Source organism: Choloepus didactylus, chromosome 2 (assembly GCF_015220235.1).
Source record: "Choloepus didactylus isolate mChoDid1 chromosome 2, mChoDid1.pri, whole genome shotgun sequence".
NCBI classification, from domain to species: Eukaryota; Metazoa; Chordata; class Mammalia; order Pilosa; family Megalonychidae; genus Choloepus; species Choloepus didactylus.
The window spans coordinates 110,507,236-110,526,901 of record NC_051308.1 but is presented as its reverse complement, the minus strand read 5'-3'; the positions used below and the strand labels follow the sequence as shown (position 1 = coordinate 110,526,901).

The following is a 19,666-nucleotide window of genomic DNA, read 5'->3' as shown; positions in this document are numbered from 1 at the left end:
ATGGCGAGAGGAAGAGGTGCAGCCTTATATCTAGGGTCTCCGGGGCATTACACTGGATATAGCATGCTAGATGATGGGCAAGGGGTCACCACCAAGTGGTCTGAGGAGCAGTGCGCAATAGACTGAATATTGTAGTAATCATCCCAGGAGGGTCCCAAGTTTTCACAGCAACGCCAAGAGGCGGATGCGAAGAGAGGTGGCAATCGTTTCACGGCAGGTGCCTGAGTACAGATCCCCAAAGGCAGAGGCTGTTCTTGGCGTTTCAATTTGCATCTGGTTTGCTTTAGTTATTTCCCCTTCAATAGGCAGAAATCCCCAACCCCCTTCCAGTTACTCCTTACTCCAGAGTCTTCGCCAGCCTCGCGGGCGCATACCTATTCCTCTGGCCATTCTCTGGCCCCGCCGACCTCTGTCCCTCAGTACCGCTCCCCGCCGTAGCCCTGTTACCTACCCCAGTTTTAAAGCAGCGACCCGAACTCCTAGCTGGGTTCAAGGAGCTGGAGACCTGCGCCGCCTGGTGGCTGGCGAGAGTGAGGCTGAGGGCAGAGGGGTTTTTTCATCCTCTCTGGGACGTGGAGTTTTGGAAAATGTTTCCCCGAGCTTCCTGAAGCTAAATTTACCATCCCCGGCCCCGGGGGGCGCAGAGATCCCCGCGGCGATTAGAGCTGCGCTGCAGCAGGCTCCGGCGCAAAGACCCGGAATAGGCGCCGAGTTATAAATAGTGCCGCCCGCAGGTGTGGGGGGAGTCGGCGGGAGGGGGTACCCCTGGCAGCCACGGCCCCTTCAGGTGGGTTGGGCGGTCGCGGTGGGAGCGCCGGGGGGCGGCGGGGGATGGGGCTGCGGTCTGAGAGCCCCCAGCGGTTTCCTGGGCGGCGGGTTTTTCGAGGGAAGCGGAGGCAGTGGAGGAGAGGAGGGGGGCGCTGTGGAAAGGTGGGCGCCTGGCGCAAGGCTGAAGCTCCGCTTCCAGCTCAGCTCCCCACATCCCGAAACAGGCCCCCAGACCCACTCATTCAGGACCCCGCCCAGGTAGAGCCTTACTTCACAAACCCGTTAGAAGACCTATCTCCCCAGGCTCTGCAGGCATCCGACACCTGCAGCTGCCCCTCGGCGCACGTGGCCCAGCCAGTCCCGGTAACCGACCGCCACTCTGAGTCGCGGTCCCCAGCCCCAGGTGTATATCCTTCGGAGGAGTTAAGGCCCGGGCTTTCATCTCTCTCTTTGGGCAAATACCTCACAGTCTCGGTATTTACCCACCTCCAGCTACTTTCTTCAAATACTAAGGTCTAGCTGATGGCCTGAAGATTTAAGCCTGAATGCGCGGGTCTGGGACACTCCCCTATACCCAGGAGGCCCCTGCGGGCCCCACACTTGCCTTCTAGCTCCCAGTACCAGTCCGGGCTTGGAGTGAGGTGGGGGTGGCGGCAGGCCCCTGGTGCCCGGCCCGAGTTTCGTTCAGTGGTTTATCGCGGTGAGGGTAAGGAGTTGGGGGTAGGCCGGAGTTTCAAGTCGGGGTTCCCCCCTCCGATTTCTGAGACGGAGGTGGGGTGGGGGTGGGGGCTGTGGGTACCACAAGAAAAGGGAACCAAAGGAGAGGGTCGCTGAGGAACTAACAGGAGGTTCCAGTGCAGTCGGGACTGCGGTGGAGAGTGCGGATCCGGCCGCAAAAAGATCCGAGTTGTGTCTAGCAAGCGAGTCTCGACCCTCAGAGATGGGAGGTGGGGCAAGCCTGGGGCACTGGTGCCGTTTGCTTCTCTGTAGGCAAGGACTGGTGCCAAGGTGCCCGCCCTTCTATTGCCTCTGGAGGCCCAGGCTCTGCCCTCTCTAGGCCACTTGCCCTCCCTCCTTTTCCTCGGCCATGCCCTCTCCTCCCTAAAGCAGCCCCCTCTCCATTTCACTTGTGCATCTGGCACTGCCTCCTCTCCCCTGGCACTGCCCTTCTCCAGCCAGCGCGACCCCGACGGCTGGAGCAGGGAAGACAAAACCCCGGCCTGGACCCCACCCGCTCCGGCCCTCCCGGACCCGGCGGGGCCGAAAAGAAAACCCGGAGCAGTGACCAGCCTCGGGACCCAAAGGGGGCAGGGACTACAGGAAAACACGGAGCGGATTACCCGAGTCGAAGCGCCCAATATCTGCTATTACCTCCCCCACCCCCTTTTCTATAGCCCTCCTAATTCTCCAGTGAGATAATGTCTGGGGAGGGGGGCTGTTTGGTTTGGCCTGGGCCCTCAGGGGCGCCTCACACTTTCCGCCCCTGGCTGGGGCGCAGGGCAGCGGCCCCGAGGCTGAGTCACGGCCTGGGAGCGAGGGAGAGAGAAGGAGAGGGAGGGAGGGAGGGACCCGGGCTCCGCCCCTCCCCCTGCGCGGGGATCCCGGGTCAGCCCGGGTGAGGGCCAGGGCCCCCTGGCGCCGCCCATTGTGGTCCAACAGGTTGAGCTGGTGTCCCGCGGAGCCACCTGCTGGAAAGGGAGGGGGCCCCCTGCGGAGGGGGTTGGGGAGAGGAAAGCGAGTTCGACCCGGTTCGGCCCGGCAGGCGGCGAGGGAACAGAACCTGGCCCACGGAGGCCGGATTTGATTCCGTTTGACACGGGTGGGAGGGGCCCTTTGGGGTACGTAGCGCTGCAGGTCCAGTTGGAAGCGTCCCTCTGCTACCTTCTTCAGCTGGGGGCGGGGGGTGAGGAACAGAAGTTACGTATCCTGGTCACCCCTCCAACCACACATACACACACCCTAAAAACACCCAGGCCTCCCTCGCCACTTGGGTCACTGAGCGAACCCATGTCAAGACCTCCCTGCTTCTCGGAGACTCAGTTTCTCCACTTAGGGAACTGGCGGGATGGAGGCGGGGAGCAGGAGTCCGGAGCGCTCTTCCCCCTCCCCCTCCGCCTCTGCGGACCGGGGCCCCTCCCCTCTGACAATGCCAAGGCCGCAGCGAGCACCGGCTGGAGCGCAGAGGCTGCTTGCCCCGGGCGCCTTTCCCTCCCCGCGGGGCGCCGTCACGCGTGGGGAGGGACGCAGGGTGCCTTCAGCTTCGACTCCCTTGCTCCCTCCGAGGGGGGAGGGGCGTAGCGGCTGGAGCCGAAGGCCTGGTGGCTCCCCCTCCCCCTCCCTCCGGAGGCCCTGACCTGATTATAGACCCCCACGGGACCCTCTCCCGCAAGACTCTAAAAGTCCCCGCCTCATCCCCGGCCAGCCTATCCTTAACCTCTCAACATCCTTCCCTCCCGAGCTGCTGACCCTATAGAAGCCCCTTTTGGAGGAATGAGAGCCGGTGATGTGGGTGCTCTGTTCCCCTGCGGCTGCGGACACTGCCCCTCCCTTTTCCCCTCCTCCTGGTTTCAGGCCAGCCCCTTGACTCCGCCCCCTCCCTGGCCGAGGACAAGGCGGGACCCAATTTGAGATGGACGGGTGTTCAGGCCAATGGACGGGCGGGGCGGTGGCGTGCAGGGGGCGGGGCGGAGCGGCAGCGGAGGGCGGGATGGGGGTCGGGGGCGGAGCTCGAGTTAAGGTGGGCTGGGAGAGATAACCCGCAGTAGAAAAGAGAGAGGTGGGGAGAGGGACCGCAGCAGGTGAAGGGAAAAAGGAAGAGAGGAAGAAAGAAGGAGGGAAAAGAGGAGAGTGGGAAAGGCTTGGAGCGCAAAATAAGAGCTCCGAGGAAGAGGGCGAAAAAGGAGGGAGGGACCTATCTGCGCCCTGCAGGGACTAGCTGGACGAAGAGGTTGAAGTTTATGTCCTTATTGGGCGGAGGGAGGGGGGGCCCTGGGGGGGGCGGGTGAAAAACCAGGAAGTGACTGAGGGTGTTGCTAAGGGTTGGGGGGGGAGTTTGGGGGTGGCAGGGGGCGGGGGGAGGGAGGGGAGGGATGGGGGGAAAGCAAGCAGGAGGACAGGTGAGACAGCAGGACAGGTGAGGCGGGCCCGGAGAGGGGGCGGGTGGGAGCCAGGTGGATGTGCGGCTCTTGGCGGCCTGGGGGGGGGCGGGCGGCAGGAGGAGGCAGAGGGCGGCGGAGGAGGAGCCCCCCAGCAGCGAGCGGCGAGCGACTGACCGCGGCCTTCTGACCAGGACGGAGCAGGGCCCCAAGCCCCCGGGCCTGGCAGGAGACGCGCTTCTCCTCATACCCGGTGCCCCAGCAGCTCCAGCCAGTGGACCCGACGGCCAAGAGGTGAGTGTACCCCACTTCTGTCTCCCGGCTCGGGGTCCTCCAGAACTCATGACTACTGCAGTGTCCTTCGTCCGTCCTGTAAGAGAGACCCCCCCACCCCACACACACGCGTGCAAACCAGATTCCCACCACTCCCCTTCCCCGTGCCTTCTCAGCACCCTGAATCTTTGGAATTGGTTTTAACTACGGGAAAGGTAGAGAGGAACTACGGTCGCCCCCCAATCCTAGGCAAAGGTCCCCAGAAACTTTCTCTGCACTTCTCCTGGGATCAGACAAACAGGCGACTCCAGGATGGAGAGGGGGTGAGGAAGCGCAGAATGCTCCCCTAGTTTTCTTCGTGACTTTAGGGGGAGACCCCTGACCATATCGAGCTGAGGGAATGGAAACGCTGACGGACTCTAACTAGGACAGCGCGCCACCCCCCGCGCCCCCTGGCGCGGTGGGTTGGACCCGAGCCAGTTGTATGGGGGGTGGGGGGAGACAGAAGAGGAGCCGCGGCTTGGGGGAAAGTTACCGGCTGGACTATTCGGTTTCTTGCGCTCCCAGAGTCGCGCTCTCTCTCCAGCGGTAGGGGGGCTCAGCGACAACCTCCGAGCGCCATATAGATCGACCCTCTCTCTCCGCCGCCCCTCATTCTCACTCTTCTTGAGGCTCCAGTCCCTCCACCACCTTTTCAGAACCAGCTCAGGCCCCCAGAACCCGAGAGCGATGGTGGGTGACTGGGAAGAATTCTCCTCCCTACTATCCCCACCCCACCCCACCGGCCCTGGCGCCGGCGCACCTGCCCCTTCCCCGCATGGGGGTCGCTACTACGTTGTTGTAGGACCTTCAGTAAGCGCCGCGGCCAGGGGGCTGCCATTCAAAGGGGTGGGGGGCGCTGCTTTGAATTTCCAGCTCTCCTTCCCTCCTCCCACCCCACCCCAAGTAAGAGAGCGACGTGTCCCGGCCATTACGAGGGGAGGCTGGGAATGGGGGGGCGGCGTGGGCAGTGGGTTGTGCCCGGACACGTGCCTGCCCAGGCGCCCCGGCCCTGCTGGTGTTTGGAGAGAGGGCGGGTCCCCTGCCCCCCGCCCCGCACAACCCCTACGTATCAAAGGGCGGCTGAGACGTGGTGAGACCTCGGGGCGCCCTGGGGGGCGGAGGGGAGGCGGGGAGCCTGGGTCCGGAGCAGGGGAGGGGCAGAGGCGCCGGTGCTAGCTGACCCACAGGAAACGAGCGCTGCTGACCTAGTTTGGGACACCGGAAGTGGGTGCCGGGGAGAGGGGGAGACCGGCAGGCTGTCCTGGCTTCCGGGCCAGGTGGAGGGCGTTCTTGAATTGACCCCCGCCCGAATGCCTTGGAGACCCCAAGCTGCAGCTGGGAATGGGAATGAGTCAGCGCCGCTATTCCCCTTCCCCCAACTTACTCCTGGAGGAGAGAGGCAGTTTACCAGGGGCTGGGGGAGCCCAATTGGGCAGTGTAGGGTTAAACCAAGATGGGAAGTCTCTGTTCCCTGGTGAAGTTGAGGGGTGGGAGGGTAGGTGTGAGGCCTGGAGGATGATGGGGTTGACTCCTGTTCCCCCCGTGCACCACTGGTTTGGTCACCCCTGTACCCGCCTGGCACTGCTGGGGGAGCTGGTATGGAGGTAGACATCAAGTTGGGTGGGAGGAGAGTAGGCATAAAGAGTGCTGGGCCCGGCTGGAGCAGGACATATTTGTGACTGGCTCGGGTGGCAGTTAGTGTTCCTCCTTAGTGGTGACTGGGGAGAAGGGCAGGGGGCTCCCCCTGGAGCAGCTGATGAAACAAGGAGAAATCTCTGTCAGTGCCTCCTGTCCCTGGCCCCCGGGACCCCAGCTCCCCCAGCGTGCCTCTGTTACATGGTTGCTGTGGGCACGACGCAGCCGGCTGGCACCCCCAGACACTGTCCCTTCCCTTGGGTACCATACACACACACCCCTATCCTTGGGGCAGGGGTCAGGAAGGGGTTACTACCACCAGTAAAGGGGCTCTGGGGAAGAAAGAAGGCAGTGCCCACTAGGCTCAGGTGTCAAGGACAGAGGCCTGCTCTAATGGGGCACTCTCATCACCACTCAGCCCAGGCTGATAGGACCCCAGTGCCTGAGAGACAGGTGCCGTCCTCTTCCTCTTTCCCCGTGGTGCCCCCTGGCACCCAGGGCCCCCAGCTTCTCCTTGGCCAAGTGCCCGCCCCAGGAGGGCGCGGCGGGCAGCGGGGGCTGGGCTAACAATGCACCATCGGGCCCTTTGTGTGCTTGCACTTGGCACCCTGGGGAAGGGTGGGGGAGGGCACCCCCCCCCGCCCGGCGGGGATGGTGGGGTGGAGCGCCTCTGGGGTGGGGACAGTGAGGACTGGGGGAGAGAAGCAGAGAGTGAAAGCAGGTGGGGAGGAAAGGGAAGTAGGTCAGATAGGATGCCAGGCCCCCCATTCCAAACCAAGGCTGAGAGGACCAGCCCCTGATCCTATAGCTGCCATGATGGCATCATGCTGGTGCTCGAGGCACGGCCTGGGACTGGACATTTGGCATCAGAAGTCACGGCCCAGGGGACTGCTCAGATGGAGGAAGCCTGGCCTGGAACTGTCCCCTTCTTGGTGGCAAGAGAGGCCCTGTTCTCCAGGTCCAAGGCCAAGGCTCCAAGAATGGTAGTGACTGGGCTCCAGGCAGGGCACTGTCCTCGATAGAAGCCTCTGGGCCTCCTTCGGGGCTTCCTGCCTCCAGCCTGCTTGGCTCTCTGACCTTCCTGAGAGTTAAGACTGCCCTGCCACCAGGCCTTGGGGCCTATGCCTGTTTTCGCCTAGGGCTGAAGAGGAGGGTGGGGGAGGAAGGTGGGGACAAGCGGACGGATAGGACCCTGGCATGGGGTGTGCCTGCCCTGGCCTCTTCCCCCTCCTTCTGCTGAGTAAACTCGTGAGTAAACTTGACGTTTTGCCCGGACAGTTTGAAGTTGCCTCGCTGCCCACCCCCACCCCCCCACCCCAGTCCTGCCAACACGCAGGCGGCCAGGCGCCAAGGCAGGCTTGGGGGATTGGAGGGAAGGGGATAGGGCTACTGCTATCCACCATTAAGGGCGCCAGAGGTGTAAGAAAGACCCCTACCCAACCAGGCCCAGGTCTTGGCAAGAATCTTGGCTGCGGCCTGTGAGCTTCTGCCCCAGAAGCTTGGGGAGCCCCGGGAAAATGGCCTCAGGTCCTCTGCCTACCTCTGACCTTCCTGTCCCTTCCACCCCCCGCTAGGGAAAGGTACCCAGTTGCCATCTGGCCCCCTGAGGATTTGCCACCTTTAATGTTCACAGGATGCCTGGCACAGGGGAAAGCTACCTTTAGCAAATTCCCCAGGGAAGCCAGGAGGGCGGCCCTCTCCATTCAGTCCCACAGCCAGGGGTGGGTGGGAAGCTGGTGGCCTTGGATTCTTCACTCTCTCTTCTCTGAGGCCTCCCAGCTGCCATGGCCTCTGCCGTAGAAGATAGCATCTTTATTCGTCAGCACTCTTCCTTGACCCCATGCCTGGACCTAACACAACAGATACTACCCCCACACTTACCCTCAGGCCTGGCCCTGACCTCCCCCAACCCATTATTCTGCCTGTTAGCATCCCCAGAACCAGGTCAGTCTTCATAGCTCCCAGGCCAGCAAACACCTGCACCAGATCCAGGGGTAAGCGGAGGCCCAGGCAAAGAGGGGTAATGGCAGGGAAATGAAGCCAGTGACCCACACCAACTGCACAAATTTGCTACTACTCAACACCACTAATTCTTCTTAAGCCTCCCCAGGCCACCAGAAAAGGGGTGGTGGGAGGGACCTTCCCAGTCCCTGCCAGGCCTCAGAGTGGGGCTCCCCCAGGCCCTTGCTTTCGACCTCATGTCTCTGGCTTCAGTTTCCTTCCTGTTTCCACCCCCCCCCCCAACTCCTCCCCACCCATATGCCCCTTTCAACAGACATCCTCTCCTCCTTCCTTCCTCCTTTCCTCCCAGTTTGCCTGGGAGCAGGGGTCCTCTTCCCCCCTCCATGGGTCCCCTAGCCTTTTACCTCTCCTTAAACACAGTCCCCTTGAAGATTCATGCCAAGTGTTCTATTCTCCCCACCCCATCAGCAAGGCTTTAAGAGAATCACAGGGCTTCTCAAGGGAACTACAACTCCCAAGGTTCACACAAAGCAATTGTGGTGCACACTGGGAGTTGTAGTCCAACTTGCGCTCTCAATTTGGCTGAGTAGGGAAATGTTTCTGGATGGGTAAAGGCCAGGACTGGGATGGGTTGGTACATGGCCACCCTCTGCATACTCCCACCTTGTACTTGCCATCCCATTCCTATGCAGCACCCATCTCCCTGGCTGAGACATGCTGCCCAGTTGCACCTTAGGGCCCCACCCAAGAAATGCCCACACCCTGCCCTGCTGCCCCTGGCAGGGGTAAAATGGGGGGGCCCCATGAACTCCTTCCCTGCCCCCTGCCCTCTAGGCTGGTTCCCTCCCTTTATGGGGATCAAAGGGCAGAGAGCAGCCCCACCCCACTGCCTCACAGCTGCGGGCACTAGGGCTCTCAGGAATTGCAGGGACTTTGGTGCCCAAGTAAAGGCTTGGGCAGGGGAATGTTGGGAGACTGGCACCTGGTGGCCCCGGGTTCCCTGGGGAGTGGAACCTCCAATAACTGCTCATAGGCTGTCCATAGCCTCCCAGACTCTCTTTGTTTAGGCGCTGACCAGTGCGCTGCCTCTGGAGGAGGTGGTTTGAGAGCAGGGTCTTAGGTCTTATCTGTAGGACCTGGGGGCCTAGGCCTGCCTAGCTGGCACCAAGGCACAGGGGTGACCCTCCCCCAACCCAGGCCCACAGTTGGCATGAGGCGCTGGGAGCAGGGGGGTAAGAGGGAGAAGAGGGCAGGACTGCCAGCATCCTGGTGGGTAGGTGCCAACCGGGCCGGGAGCTGGTGAGGGGCAGCAGGCCAGCAGCATTGAGCCAGCAACTGTTGGGGGGAAGGGGGAGGGGGTATTTGAGGGGACATTTCTGAGGTTCCCCCCACCCCAAGCCTAGCAGGACTTGGGGTAGTCCAATATCTGGGGGACATTAGGAGCCCCTCATTCCGGGAATAAGGGACCCCAGGAGTTGTTTGAATGGAACTTCGTGGCCCACCCATCTCTGGGTGTAGAGCCCTCCTAAGTTGCCCCTCAGGCCCAGGCGGGTCCCACCCAACCGGCCAGGGTGGCAGCGGCTTGCGCAAGGGGTGGGGCTAGGCGCTTCCCAGCAGATGCCCCCTCCCGGCTCCTTCCTCTTTCGGTGCCCACAGCTCCCCCCAACTGTCCACCCCCCTCAGGCCTACTCTGTCCCCCTGATCCCCCTGGCCATTGGGGCTGGCACAGATGCTGCCCCCTGGCCTGGTTGGCAGGGGCTGGTGCCCGGGTGAGGAACCGTGGTATGTGAGTGGGTTTGGGGTGAGGCTATGGGGAGGGCGGGGTGCCGCGTTGCCCAGCCCCTGAGGGCCCCAGCCCAGTTCAGGGTGGGGAGAATTCGGCCAGCTCCCAGTGGGCCAGGGGGACCGACTGGGGTCTGGGGGCCCTCCTTGTGACCCCCTATCCCACATGCCCTGAGAGGCTGGGACCTGGGCACCTGTCACCCCTGGCACTGACTGTCCAGGGTTCCCCTCCTCCCTCTTCTGGCCACTGCTGTCTCCTGTCCCCTCCCCTCCCTTCTTCCTTCTCCTGGTCCCACCTCCCCCAGCCTCTCCCATTGCTCCTCCTCACCTCTGTCCTCCTGGACTGTCCCAGCTCCTACCTTTCCTACCCTTCATCTTTTTCCCCTTTTAGGACTGAGCAAGGACAGGCGGGGGTGGGTACAGCTGGGCCTTCGGGCAGCACAGGCAGAGGCTCAGCAGACTCGGGGCCCTCTCCCACGCTGCCAGCCCTCTCATAACCCCTCCCTCCAAGGTGGGGGGAGGGGGGCCAGCACCCAGAGGGTTAAGGCTGTAGGGGGGAGGGGCTGGGCCAGGTCGTGGGCGGCCCCTTTGAAGGAGGGAGCTGGAGCGGGGAACAGCCACCCGGCCTCCCCCCCAGCGCAGCCCTCCCCCACCTCTCCCAACCTGCTCCCCCCCAGGGGACAGGAGGAGTTGCCGGCAAGGCCCCTCTGCGTTCAGGTGAGTAGGCCCTGCTCTGGTCTGGGAGATCAGGCCTCAGGGGAGGTTTGGACGCCTAGAATTGGCCAAGGGGCAGAGAGCCAGCGACTGAAAACCAAGCTAGGAAGAGGGTACCCAAACTTCGCTGAGGGGATTTGGGGGACTGAAGCTCTGAGGAGCTGGAGTATGGGCAGGTTTCAGAGTCTAAAGAGACCCAAGAGGACCAGGGGAGGTGGGAGAAGGGGCCTACAGGAGCTGAGTGATTGCTGGGCCAGGAGAGGAGGTTGGACAGGCTGGCAGGGAGCCGGACTCCGGGGATCGGGCTGGGGTGTCCTCTGGGGCTGGGGGGCTCAGGTTTCTGCTGGCAGCTTTGCGGGTGTGGGGTTACCAGCCGGCTCGGTTACCCAGCCGGAGACACTGGGCTGGGGGGGAGGGGGTGGGCACAGGGCAGACCCTGGCACCAGCCCTGACGGGAGCTGGCACTGCCCAGACAGACCCTGCTGGGAACCCTGATGGCTAGGGTCTGTCCGAGTGGACAGTGGCCTGGCCCAGGGTGGGCACCCTCTGGGGAAAGTCCAGCAGCTCCAGGGCTGGAAACTCTGACGGGCAGAGAGGCACAAGTTGTCTCCCCCACCCCACATCCGCTCTCACTGCACTACCCCTCCGCCACCCATCTTCCCCAACTGGTCCCTAAATTTTGGTCCCTTGCTTCATCCAGAAGGGGGGCATGAGTACCCTAAATGTGGCCATCTCTTGGCATGACCACGCCTTGGAGGGCAGGCCCTGGTCCCTGTTCTGATTCTCTTGTCCCTTCCTACGCCACTCATGCCTGCGGAGAAATGAAGGGATGCTTGGGGCAGAGGGGAAATGAAGGGAGTAGGAGAGTTCGAGAGAGAGAACAGAACCAGAAAGGGAAGGAGAGGTTAGTGATGGTTCCTTGGAGGAGGACTGGGGCACAGATGGGGTAGAGAGGAGGTGAGGAACCCGGCAAAGGCTGAAGGAAGGAAAGCAACGGATGATTCTCGCGGAGGGAAGACAAGGGTCAGAGGAGGTGGTAATAAGGAGATAGAAAAACGAGGCCAAGACTAAGGGCCAAGATTGTGAGGAGGGATGGCTGAGGCTGGGAAGCAGAGGTTACCTAAAGGTGGAGGGGTGAAAGCTGAGGAGGACTGGGAAGAAGGCGCTTCCCCCATTCCTTCCCCATCTTTTATCTCCCTCATATTTCCCCTGATGGAGCCTGGGGGGCTATGGGCTAGGGCTGCTGTCATGGAAAGAAAATGTAGGGGAGCACTGAGATCTCTCTCATTTCCTAGTACCAGGAATGGGGATTTTGAAGGGGGGAGAGGCTTAACCCCCACAGCACCGGGAAACAGCCAACTCCCCTTGCCTCCTTCCCCCTTCGTGGCTTGCGGTCTCTCTTCCCCGCCTCGGCCCCCAGGAAGTGTGAGTGCTGGGGGTGGTGAGGTTAGGACGGGGAAGCGTCACATGGGGGATGGGGAAGGCAGGCACAAGCTTGGAGGGGCTGGGGTGCAGAGAAAAGGAGATGGTAAGTGCCTCGGGGATCCCTGGGCAGAGGTCCTCTCCTGCGAAGTCCCTCCAATCCTCAAGGGGGATGTGGCTCAGCCCCTTTACCCTGCCTCCCCAACTGGGCAGTCCAGATAACTAAAGGGGAGGGGTAGCCGGCCAAGCCTCCTGGGGCATTGAGCACAGCCTCTGGTCTCTCCATCACCCCTGGCAGGAAGTTGTCACAGCCTGCTCCTCATCCTCCCTCACCCCAAGCTGCTGATCCTGGAGAAACCTGGCCAGACCCCTGCCAGGCTCCCTGGCAGAGCCTGGAGGTGGGGGCATTGTCGCCTGGAGTGGGGGGGTTGCTGTGTGTGTGCGCCTGTGTCCCAGACCCATATCTATTTTCTCCGCCGCTAATCCTGGTTCCGCCTGCTGCCCCCCACACTAAGCCTCACTCCCCTAATCCCCAGGGTGGGGGGAAGGGGGGCCAGCTTTACTCAGCTGCCCCGTTCAAGGCCTCCTATCCCTGTCCTTCAGCTGGCGCAAGCCAGCAGTGTTGGCCCTGGTGCCCCCCAGTCCTGCACTGGACACTGCCTGAGGTCAGCACCTGGAAAGAGTTCCAGCCTCCCTTTTCTTTCCAAGCCAGGCCCAGTGTCCCCCACCTTTTGGTTTCTTGGTTGTGGACACACCCTGGCAGGTGCCCTTGGGCACTGAAGGGTATGTTATAGGGGCTCCTACCTTTACACCCCCTCCCACCTTTCTCATCCCTAAAAGTCTTTCCCCCACCAAAGATGGGGCAGGCTTGACTCAGGGCCCAGTTTCAAGAGAGCTGCCCACCGGCTTGGCCGGTCTAGCAGGCCTGACAGTGAGGGGAGCCTGGGGGGTTGGCAGGAAAGGGGGGAGTGATGGGGCGGGGCCCCCAGTGCTCCCCCTACCAGGCAAACAGACCAAACAGACCTCACCTGGTTCCCTGGCACAGCTGCCCCCCCACCCCAGCCACCACACACACCCATGCCCACAAGGTCTTAGCAAGAGGGGGCATGCCAGGCTGGGTGGGGATGGGCCGCCCTCACTGGGCGTTGGGGGGCTGGGCCCTTTGGGATGCAGAGGTGGGAAGGGTGCCCAAGGTGGGGTGGGCACCCTGGCACCAGTGCCCCACCCTGGCAGAAAAAAGAGGGAGGCCTCCACCACACCCACCACTCCCAGATGATGGGGCTAGGAGGGCCCCCTTGGCCTGGTTGGCACCAGCATAGTTCCAGGTGGCACCTAAGTTGGCATGAGTGCCAGAGCACTGGATAAGGACTGGGGGAATTTCCCAGAAGCTGAAGAACTATAAGAACACCTGCCCCTTCCCTTGTGCGCCATCTGCCTCTCCCCTACCACCTATACTTTTGCGCCCTTCTCCCTCTTTCTTGCAACCTCTTGGCCTCTGGGCATTGGAGTTGGGCCTAAGGGGTTAAACACCCACCCATGCCCAAGCCCTCTGTGAGTTGCTGGTGAACCAGCCTGAGCCTGTGACCTGACAGCAGGGTCAGCCAATCAGCAACCCCGCCACACCAAGTTGCCACAGAGACCAGCCCTGGGGTGGGAGAAAGGAGGCGGGCTTAGCAGCGGGAATGGGTGGGGTAGGGAGAGAAGGAGGGAGAGGGATGGGGTGAGCCACGTGCCCGCGGGTGCCCAGCCCCTGGCCAATGGACTGGGAGGACAGCCCCACCCATCCCCCTCAGGAGGGACAAGATCTGCTTGGGCCCAGTTGTGTGCCCACTACTGCTTAAGTGGCCACTGCTGCTGCTGCCCACCCTGTTTTTGCTTGTTTGTATGTCCTGGGGCTGTTTGCTACTTGTACCATTTGCAAAGTTCAGGGCAGGGAACCAAAGAGAGCAAGAGTTCCCAGACTGCTTGACTCCCGGGGAGAGAAGCAGTTTGGGGTCTTAGAGTGGGAACTGGTGGGCTATGTAAGAGTATCTAGGTGTGGCTTACAAGCAAAGACAGATACGTGGGTGCTGCTCACTCAAGTCTTCCGTGCAGGAGTCAGGCCCTGGCGTAGCAATGAAGGTGGCAGGCAGGGAGGTTGGCAAAGACAATGCAGCTCTTGTGTCCTAAAGAGGAAATTTGTGGCCCTTGACCCTTCCTCCACCCCCCACCCCCCAAAAAAAACTTTCCCCATCAGTAGCCAGGACTGAGCAGCTGCTGGGAGTGGCAGAGGGGACACCAACAAAATGTCAGGGAAACTTACCCTAAAGATCATCGGGGCCAGCCTTTAATATTACAGATGCGGAAACAGGCCTCCTGGGGAAAGGAAGTGACTTGACCAAGGTCATGTAGATGGTAGTAACCTAGCTCCCTCTTGAGGGAGGGAGGCAGACCTGTCCCCAAAGAGTTCTCTTGGCGGAGGCCATCAGTCTAGTCTAGAAGTCCCAGGCTATTGGTTTCTTCCTCCCAGGTCCAAGTGATGGAGGAAAGGGGGAAACAGTCATTGAGTGCCTCCTGTGCACCTGACATTGTGTCATATGTGGTCTTACTTAACCCTCCCACAACCCTAGGAATCAGGTGGAATTATCCCATATTACAGATGAAGAAAGAGGCCCAGACATTAAACCACTTGTTTAAAGGTGCAGAGCCAATCAGAGGCAGATGAGGATCCAAACTCAAGCCTGGCTGACTCCAGAGCCCAGCGCTTTCTGGGCCCCAGCACTGCCTCCAGTTGTTCCAGACCCACCCAGTGCTGGGCCCTTGGGGCTTCCACCCCCTCTACAGAGGAGCACAGAGGAAAATGACTTGCCCAAGGTCATTCAGCAAGATAGTAGCAGAGCCAGGACTTGAAGTAGATCTCCCCGCTTCCAGGCCGGACTTGCTGTACTACCCCCCCCCCCCAACCTTGGGATTGCTGCCTGCCATGCCCCTTCCCTGGCCATGCCTTGGAGGAGAAAGCATAGAGGGTGGCTGGAATGGGTGCGCTGGTGATGGGGGGCTCTCCTGACTGTTCTGGAATGGGAGGGAGAGGTGGTGATAGTAGCTGAAGGGGAGGGGTGGGGGTGGAACTTGGCCTATTGGCAGTGGGGGAGGGGGTGGGGGCGATGCTTATCTGTGCGGGGCAGGAAGCACCCGCGCCAGCCAGCGACACCCCAGCAAAGGGTGGCTGCTCCTTGGCCCCATGGGGGAGGGGAGGATGTGCGTGTGTGGTGGGGGGGTGTTGGGAGCTGTGTTTCCCGTTTGGCCTCTGGCGGCGGGGGGGGGGGGGGTATCTCTAAGGGAGATGAACTTTTGGTGGCTGAGGGAGGGGCATGAGGAAGAGGAGGAGGAGGAGGAGGATGGTGCTTGGAAGCCACCTCCTCTTGTTTGCATGGTGTTTTACACTAAATGCGTTAGGGAGATAACTCAAGTTAAAGGGCCTAGCCATGACTGGCCTCGAGCAGACCTTGGTCCAGTGCAGGCCTTGGTCCAGTGTGAACCTAGAGTCTCTCATTGGCCGCTCCTTGGGCTGTCAGGCAGTTCGTTTACAAAGACTGTAACACTATTCGTTCAGATTTTTGAGGCCAACTGACAGGCCCACCCACAGTCCTTTAGTCAATTCCTCATGAAGCCTGACCTGGGACCCAGGCGTCCAGTCTCCCAGTCCAATGCTTTGAAGTGATGGGGATGGGGATGGGGCAAGTGAAGCAGATGGATCTCTAGGAAAGGCCAAAAAGTCAGAGCTCCTATAGTACAATGGTTAGGAAACACCAACTGGGCCAACTACCTGGGTTTGAACCCCGTCCTGCCACTTTCCTTGGAAAGACACTTTACTGAGGTGAATCTCAGTTCCCTTGTCTGTGTAATAGATGGTAACAGTACTTCAGAGGATTGCAGGAGATTAAATGGGTATAAGGCACTTTGAAGAGTGTTTGGCATGTGGTTAAGTGTTGACCAACATTATTTTTCCTTCCCCAGACCCCCTTGCAGGGCTGAGCACTCTTAACCTCCCCTTCTACTTGCCCCTGCAGGAGAAGATGGGGAGCCCTGAGGATGACCTGATTGGGATTCCATTCCCAGACCACAGCAGTGAGCTCCTGAGCTGCCTCAATGAGCAGCGCCAACTGGGCCACCTCTGTGACCTCACCATCCGGACGCAGGGCCTCGAGTACCGAACCCACCGAGCTGTGTTGGCTGCTTGCAGCCACTACTTCAAGAAACTCTTCACTGAGGGTGGTGGTGGGATGGGCGTGGGGGCTGGGGGCGGTGGGACGGCTGCTGGAGGAGCAGGGGCTGGGGTGTGTGAGCTGGACTTTGTGGGGCCAGAGGCGCTGGGTGCCCTGCTCGAGTTTGCCTACACAGCCACACTGACCACCAGCAGCGCCAACATGCCGGCTGTACTCCAGGCCGCCCGGCTGCTGGAGATCCCATGTGTCATCGCTGCCTGCATGGAGATTCTGCAGGGCAGTGGGCTGGAAGCCCCCAGCCCTGATGAGGATGACTGCGAGCGAGCCCGCCAGTACCTGGAGGCCTTCGCCACGGCCACGGCCTCCGGAGTGCCCAATGGTGAGGACAGCCCTCCACAGGCGCCCCTCCCACCACCACCTCCACCACCACCTCGGCCTGTTGCCCGCCGCAGCCGCAAGCCCCAAAAAGCCTTCCTGCAGACCAAGGGGGCCAGGGCAAACCATCTGCTTCCCGAGGTGCCGGCAGTGCCCACTCATCCCTTGACTTACGAAGAGGAGGAGATGGCAGGCAGAGTGGCCAGCAGTGGTGGCTGTGGGCTGGGGGACAGCTACAGCCCTCCCACAGGGACAGCCTCACCCCCTGAGGGGCCCCTGAGCTACGAGGGCTATGAGGGTGAGGAAGAAGAGGAGGAGCTGGGCTATCCCCCGGCCTATGGGCTGGCCCAGGGCAGCGGGCCCCCACTGTCCCCAGAGGAGCTGGGCTCAGATGAGGACGCCATCGATCCCGACCTGATGGCCTACCTAAGCTCCCTGCACCAGGACGCCCTGACACCAGGCCTGGATGGCCAGGACAAGCTGGTGCGCAAACGCCGCTCCCAGATGCCCCAGGAGTGCCCGGTCTGCCACAAGATCATCCACGGGGCAGGCAAACTGCCACGCCACATGAGGACCCATACGGGCGAGAAGCCCTTTGCTTGTGAGGTCTGCGGCGTCCGCTTCACCCGGTGAGCACCCAGCGGGCCCCCAATGGGGAAGGGGCCCAGCAGGGACCAGGGAGTGATGGGGGAGAAGAGAGTTCTGAGACCTGAGGGGTGGAGGGAGGTGGTCCCGGAGTGACTGGGGAGTGTGTAGGTTACTGGAATAAGGAGAGAAACCAGGATAGGGAGCCCAGGAGAGCATGAGAGGAGAAGAAAGCAAGCTGAGGGAGATAGGTATAGAGCTTGAAGGCTTTGGTGCCCAAGAAGGCTGTGCTGGAGGCAGAGGAGTGGGTGATGGCAGGACCCAGCTAAGCTAGGGGCAAGAGAGCAAGGGACAGGGCCTGTGAGGCTGGCTAGAACGATCCAGGGCTCCCATCCTGAGCACCTCTCTTGCTTCCTCATCCCTGCCTGTGCCAGGAACGACAAACTGAAGATCCATATGCGGAAGCACACGGGAGAGCGCCCCTACTCATGCCCACATTGCCCAGCCCGCTTCCTGCACAGCTACGACCTCAAGAACCACATGCACCTGCACACGGGGGACCGGCCCTACGAGTGCCACCTGTGCCACAAGGCTTTCGCCAAGGAGGACCACCTGCAGCGCCACCTCAAGGGCCAGAACTGCCTGGAGGTGCGCACCCGGCGGCGCCGCAAGGACGATGCGCCACCCCACTACCCGCCGCCCTCGACTGCCACCCCCTCCCCCGCCAGCCTCGACCTCTCCAATGGCCACCTGGACACCTTCCGCCTCTCCCTGGCTCGATTCTGGGAGCAATCAGCCCCCACCGGGCCCCAGGTTTCCACCCCGGGGCCCCCTGATGATGATGAAGAGGAGGGGGCGCCCACCACGCCCCAGGCTGAGGGTGCCATGGAGTCCTCTTAAAAGAGGGACAAGTGGCCAGCCTGGAGCAGCACAAGGCCGGGGACACCCATGCCAAGCAGTGGGAGCATACAGGACAGAGCTGGGGCTGGGGCACTGAGCCTTGCTGGCGTCAGCATCACGCCCCCGCGGAGCCCTCATTCCAGTTCCAAGCTGAGTTTTCCAGGCAGAGGCTCCCCAAATTGGGGTTATCCCCCAAGGAATGATACATATGATATTATGTATATATTTACAGCTCTATTGTAAAGTGGGGTCCCTGTCCCCAGCTGCTCCTGGGGAGTAGAAGCAATAATGTATTTCTGATTTGTGGGGTCCCTTTTCGGCTATGCGGGTTTCTAGGGGGTGGGAGGCTTGGGACCAAAACCTTGCCCCACCCCACATCCCCTGGGGCTTTTGGCTGTGTAGGGGGGTGAAGGACTGGCCCTCCCTTCCAAGCCCCCTCCTCCCTGGTTTCTGTTCTCTTTTCCTGGCAGTGAATTATGCAAAGGGGGGCCAGCAAAGGAAGGGTAGGTGGGGGAAAGCAAGGTGGCAGCTTGAAAGACCGGGGGTACTGGGCCTGTAAGGAAGGAGCCATCCCAGTACCCCTCCGCCCTGCTCCCAGCGCTGAGTCATGGGGTCCTGAAGAAGAAGGGGGCGGGGTGGCCTGATTGGCTCGCCCGCCCCTGGGGGCAGCCGGAGTGGCCCCGCCCGGCCAGGGAGCCGCTCCGCTCCCCTCCCCTCCAGCGTCCCGGGGCAGGGAATGTCTTGTTCCCGCCGCTCCCTCCCGGGGCCAGAGGGCAGGGCGGGCCGGGCTGCGTCCTACCCTCTTCTCCTCCCCCCACCCCATCTCCTCCCCGCCCAGGTGCGAGCCGGAGCCGCCGCCACCGCGGCCGCCTCTGACTCACGCCGCCCCCGGGCTGGCGCGGCGCGGGGTGTGGGACGGAGTGGGGCTGGGGGGAGCCCTGCGGAGAGCGGGCGAGCCGGCGCCATCTGGCGGTCATGTTTTGAGCGGGCGCGCGCCCCCGGCGGCCACCTCGAGTGATCTGGCCTCAGTCATCTAAGCACCCCAGCTGGTGAGCGGGCGCCCCCTTGCCAAGGCAGTGGGCAAGTCACTTGTCACTTGGCCGCTGGGAAAGTGGGCTGCGGACCTGTGAGAAAGGGGTCCCTCTCCCAGACCCTTGCCAGCCCGGGTTTCCTGTTGGGTAGGGGAGAATAATTACTTCACACTTCCCTTAGGATTGAATCCACCCCGTTCTGTACATAGCCTCTTCTGTTGGTCCTGTTGAAATCTAGTTTCAGATTTTTAACTTCCCTATTCTGCTGGGGGTGGGGGGTATCTCCCCTCCCCCCTTCCTCGCTGGGTGCTGGACCCCCATTGCGGCCTGGGCTCTGCCTTGCACTATTTCCCCTCCCTGGCCTGGCGGCCCCTACTCCTCCTTAAAAGGGGCAGGTTCAGGGGCCCGGTGCTCTCCTCCTGTCCATGCACCCCCATGCCCATTTGCACAGCTGCCCAGGTACCCCCAACAGTTGGGGGGATGGTCACAGGGAGGGGGTAGTGGGACCAGTCCCTGATCTATTTAAAGAGTGATGATGTAATATATTGGGGGGGGTCAGGTTGCTCTGGGCCTCATCTTAGCATTTCAGGTGATGGGTGGAGCCCAGGACTGGGAGACCTGGGGCGTAGCCCCAGGGTGTGGGGACATTGTGGCCTCCCCTCCCCACCATGCCGCTTTTCCAGTCAGTGCCTTAGGAGGGGAGGCAGTACCCCCTCTCCTGTCCCCCCCCCCCCACCTCGGGTGTAAACGACAGGAAGAAATAATAATAATTTAAGATTCACATCTGTGTCCACTTCTGGTTCCTTTATTTTGGAGACGGGTGGGAATGATCAGGAAGGGGAGGTGAGAAACAGGGCCTGGAGGTTCTGAATGGGGG

The 19,666-nt window shown here is 61.7% G+C and overlaps 1 protein-coding gene across 1 annotated transcript; it reads left to right on the top strand.

The window, feature by feature from the left end:
- The first annotated feature begins 3,862 nt into the window (after nt 1–3,862).
- Nucleotides 3,863–19,570, top strand: ZBTB7B (zinc finger and BTB domain containing 7B). Its single transcript, XM_037825843.1, has 4 exons — nt 3,863–3,901; nt 4,058–4,157; nt 15,743–16,902; nt 17,293–19,570. Exons 3-4 carry the CDS (start codon nt 15,749–15,751, stop codon nt 17,756–17,758), a joined length of 1,620 nt encoding a protein of 539 aa, XP_037681771.1. The 5' UTR covers nt 3,863–3,901; nt 4,058–4,157; nt 15,743–15,748; the 3' UTR covers nt 17,759–19,570.
- The last annotated feature ends 96 nt before the right edge of the window (nt 19,571–19,666 follow it).

What these genes read in the sequence shown, in the direction of transcription:
- ZBTB7B (XM_037825843.1), top strand. Translation starts at nt 15,749, where the DNA reads ATGGGGAGCCCTGAGGATGACCTGATTGGGATTCCATTCCCAGACCAC. An exon ending in TGCGGCGTCCGCTTCACCCG is followed by an intron (nt 16,903 to 17,292) that starts GTGAGCACCCAG and finishes TGCCTGTGCCAG; the next exon opens with GAACGACAAACTGAAGATCC.